At 46.2% G+C, this 4,041-nt stretch overlaps 1 protein-coding gene across 1 annotated transcript; it reads right to left on the bottom strand.

Annotated features, from left to right (window-relative positions):
• Positions 1 to 345: 345 nt before the first annotated feature.
• On the bottom strand, positions 346 to 4,041 carry EAH_00063360 (hypothetical protein, conserved; the record flags this gene model as incomplete). The annotated part of the gene is made up of 3 exons (XM_013396824.1): positions 346 to 590; positions 1,415 to 1,742; positions 2,115 to 4,041. Coding segments are annotated over 3 exons (2,500 nt in total), but the record flags the coding sequence as incomplete, so codon positions are not given.

Here is a 4,041-nt window from a genome sequence, read left to right as displayed (position 1 = left end):
ATATATATATAAACATATATATATATATATATAATCATGCACGTATATACATATAGTGGTATATATGCATATATATATATATGCACGTATATATATATATGTAGATAATACGTACATATATATATATATATCATATAAACATATATATATATATATATATCATATAAACATATATATATATATCATATAAACATATATATATATATATATATTTTATGCGCATAAACGGCCAGGGGAGCATTAAATATGTTTTGTGTTGTGTAAGAAAATAATATTTTTAAACTTCTTCTTCTTCATTTATTTGCACTGCATGCAAACCTCCTTTCTGCTGCTACAAACCTTTCGTTAAGACACATACCTGCTGCTGCTGTTGCTGCTGCTGCTGCTGCTGCTGCTGCCGCTGCTATTGCTGCTATTGCTGCTGCTATTGCTGCTGCTGCTGCTGTTGCTGCTGCTGCTATTGCTGCTGCTGCTGCTGTTGCTGCTGCTGCTGCTGCTGCTGCTGCTGCTATTGCTGCTGTTGCTGCTGTTGCTGCTGTTGCTGCTGCTATTATTACTGCTGCTGCTGCAGTTGGTTAGCATCCCTCTTCCTGAGAAAAGTCAAAGTTTTGTATAATTTTTTATTCTTCTTCTTGAAGACTGCGGCTTTATTGCCTTTCTTCGTCCCCCACTTGAACAAGACAAAGACGTTGCATTTATATATATATATATTATATATTTCTATCTTTGTATATATATATATATATATGCTTTTAACTACATATATATACATATATATATATATATATCTATATACACCTATATATATATATATCTACATACTTAATATATATACATCTATTCACACATACACATATATGCATCTATACATCTATACATATATACCTCTATATATCTATATATATCTATATATATCTATATATATCTATATACATCTATATATAATATATATATATATATATATATATATATATATATATTTATTAAGAGAATGCTCGCTAAGAAGGAGAGGCTGAGTATTGCCGAGTGTACGCCCAGTCATCTGCTCTCCAGGGGTTCCAAGAGGGTCTTCTATATTCTTTATTAGCACAAGGGAGGGTGAATATCTTTTGTTTGATCTCAACAACCTCTTTAGCAGGGGGTCTGATGCCTCTTTTATATAAACTTAAGGCAGCTTGTAGCCTCTCAACAAAAGGGTTTGACGGCTGGTTGCGATAACGATAAATCTCTGCTGATATTGAAGGGATGTTCGCTAAACCTGTAAATAAATAAGCCCACCAGCTTTCAGCTTGAATATGATGTCCTAATAACCTGCCTATACACCACAGATAATCTGCTGTTAAGAATCTTCTTGATAAAGGATCTATAGCTCTTCCTATGAAAGGTACTGTAAAACTTTGCTTTAAATATCTACTAGCATAGCTTGTTAGCTGCTGCCCCTGCAACACTAGCTTTTCAATGTCTGGTGCATGCAGCTCTTTCTTAAGAAGTATAACTCTTAAAGGTTCTAATCGGGTTACTATACCCCCCGGAATGCCTTCAACATACCCTAGAAACATCGACACATCAAGAGGCCCTGCTGCTATTATCTCTTCTTCTTTGCATATAGGGATGCGATAGAAAGGATGACCTTCATAATATTTACATAAAGCACCGCACTCAGACACCGCAGGTGTAAATACTAACCTCGAACTGCTGCCCAGGCTAGCAGCAGCACAATGAAGCTGAGACAGCGCTTGCTGCTGCAGCAACACACACACACACACACACACATACACATATATATATATATTTGTATATAGTCTATACACAAACGAGCATCTTCATTTCTTACAATATCACACAACAGCAGCAGCAGCAGCAGCTGATGCTGATGCTGCTGCTGCTGCCTCACATGCTGCAGAAACACTGAAAATCACAAGCACCAGGAAGAGCTGCAGCAGCAGCAACAGTTGTTGCTGTTGCTGCTGCTGCTACTGCTGCTGCTGCTGCTGGTGCTACACATTCTGCGGAAATACCGAAAACAAAAGGAACAGCTAGGGTAGGATCAGCAGCAGCAGCAGCAGCAGCAGCAGCAGCTTCTGCTGCTGCTGCTGTCGCAGAGGCCTCCTCACTTGTTCTGTTTTTGCTTCTTCTCCATCGTCAACAAGCACATCATCATCACTATCATCTTTCTGCTGCTGCTGTTGCTGCTGCTGCTGTTCCTGTTCCTGTTGCTGCTGCTGCTGCTGCTGCTGCTGCTGCTGTTGCTGTTGCTGCTGCTGCTGCTGCTGCTGCTGCTGTTGCTGCTGGTGCTGCTGCTGCTGCTGCTGTTTACCGGAAGTGCTGCTCCGTGACTCTAAACGAAAAGCACCTAGGCCTGTTGTAGCTAACCACTGTTTTACTTTCTCGTGTGTCTCTAGCTGCTCTTCGATCGCAAACATCTGCATAAGTGAAGCACTTGTTTGGCTGCTGCTAGCTACACTCCCCGCTGCAGTCCTTGATGCTGCTGCTGCTGCTGCTGCTGCTGCTGCTGCTGCTGCTTCTGGTGTTTGTCCTGCTGCAGCTACTGGTGCTGGTGATGCTTGTGCTGATGGTGCTGCTGCTGCCGATGCTGCTGCTGCTGCTGCTGCTGCTGCTGCATGCGGTTCTGCTTCACTCAGAGACATACGGGGTACCTTTGCTGCAGGCCCTTCAATACTCTGAAAGAAGGCCTCTACATCGTCTATCGGCAGCTGCGGCAGCTCTTCCACTACGCTGCTGCTGCTTGCTGCTGCTGCTGCTGCTGCTGCTGCTGCTGCTGCTGTAGTTGTTGGTTCAAAAGTAATTCTCGTCTCCTCTACTCGCAACTGCAGCTGCTGCTCCTCGACAGGAAGCCACACGTGAAAGCTTCCCAGAGGTAAAGCATCTCCTTGTACACCTGCTGCTGCTGCTGCTTCTCCTGCTGGAGTTGTTGTTGTTGCTGCTGCTGCTGCTGCTGCTGTTGCTGCTGAGAGCTCTCCCCCTAATACGCCTGCTGCAGCAGCGCTAGTCTCTCCTTGCTGCACCAACACCGGAAAGGCGCCCAACCCCTGAGATCCTGTAGACACTGTATATTCTGCAGCAGCAGCAGCAGCAGGAGCAGCAGCAGCAGTAGGAGCAGCAGCAGTTGCAGCAGAGAGGTCTGCTGTTCCTAAGTACACAACGGGTTGCTTCGGAAAGGCAACCGGTACACCAGGTGCAGCAGCAGCAGCAGCAGCAGCAACAGGAGTTGCTGCTGCTGTCAGCTGACCAAGACTTTGAATCGGCACAACAGACGGTGCTGCAGCAGCAGGCCCAGCAACAGCAGGATCTGCTGCTGTGGTCAAAACCACAAGCTGCTGCTGCTGCTGCTGCTGCTGCTGCTGCTGCAGCTGCAGCTGCCGAGTAAAATCTTGAATCGAAATAACAGAAGGCAGTGCAGCAGCAGTTACAGTAGAAGCAGAATCTGCCGCTGCTGGTACCAGCAGAAACTGCTGCTGCTGCTGCTGCTGCTGCTGCTGATCCAGACCCTGAACCGATAGGGTAATAGGCGTTGCAGATGCAGCAGCTACAGCAGCAGGATCTGCTGCTGCTGTCAGCGTCAGCACCTCCTGATGACCTCCCAAACCTTGAATAGACAGCATAGTAGGCGCTGCAGCAGAATGAGCAGCAGAAAGATCTGCTGTTTCTGTTAGCAGCAGAACCTGCTGCTGTTGTTGCTGCTGCTGCTGCTGCTGCTGCTGATCCAAAACTTGTACAGACCCAATACTAGCAGGCAGAGCAGCAGGTGCAGCAGCAGGTGCAGCAGCAGCATTTGGTGCTGCTGCTGTAAGCTGACTCCAACTTTCAAGCGACAGAACAGTAATAGGTGCTGCAGCAGCAGGTGCAGCAGCAGGTGCAGCAGCAGGTGCAGCAGCAGCAGCAGGATCTCCTGTAGCGGTCAGCTGACCCCACTCTTCAAGTGACAGAACAGCAGCAGGTGCTGCAGCCACAGGTGCAGCAGCAGCAGCATTTGGCGCTGCTGCTGCAGTCAGCTGACCCCACTCTTCAAGCGACAGAACA

The sequence above is a fragment of the Eimeria acervulina genome, genomic scaffold (genome assembly GCF_000499425.1).
Source record: "Eimeria acervulina Houghton genomic scaffold, Eah_scaff1817, whole genome shotgun sequence".
Taxonomy (NCBI): domain Eukaryota; phylum Apicomplexa; class Conoidasida; order Eucoccidiorida; family Eimeriidae; genus Eimeria; species Eimeria acervulina.
Note: the sequence above shows the minus strand (reverse complement) of the source record. Positions and strands in the feature narration are given on the sequence as shown.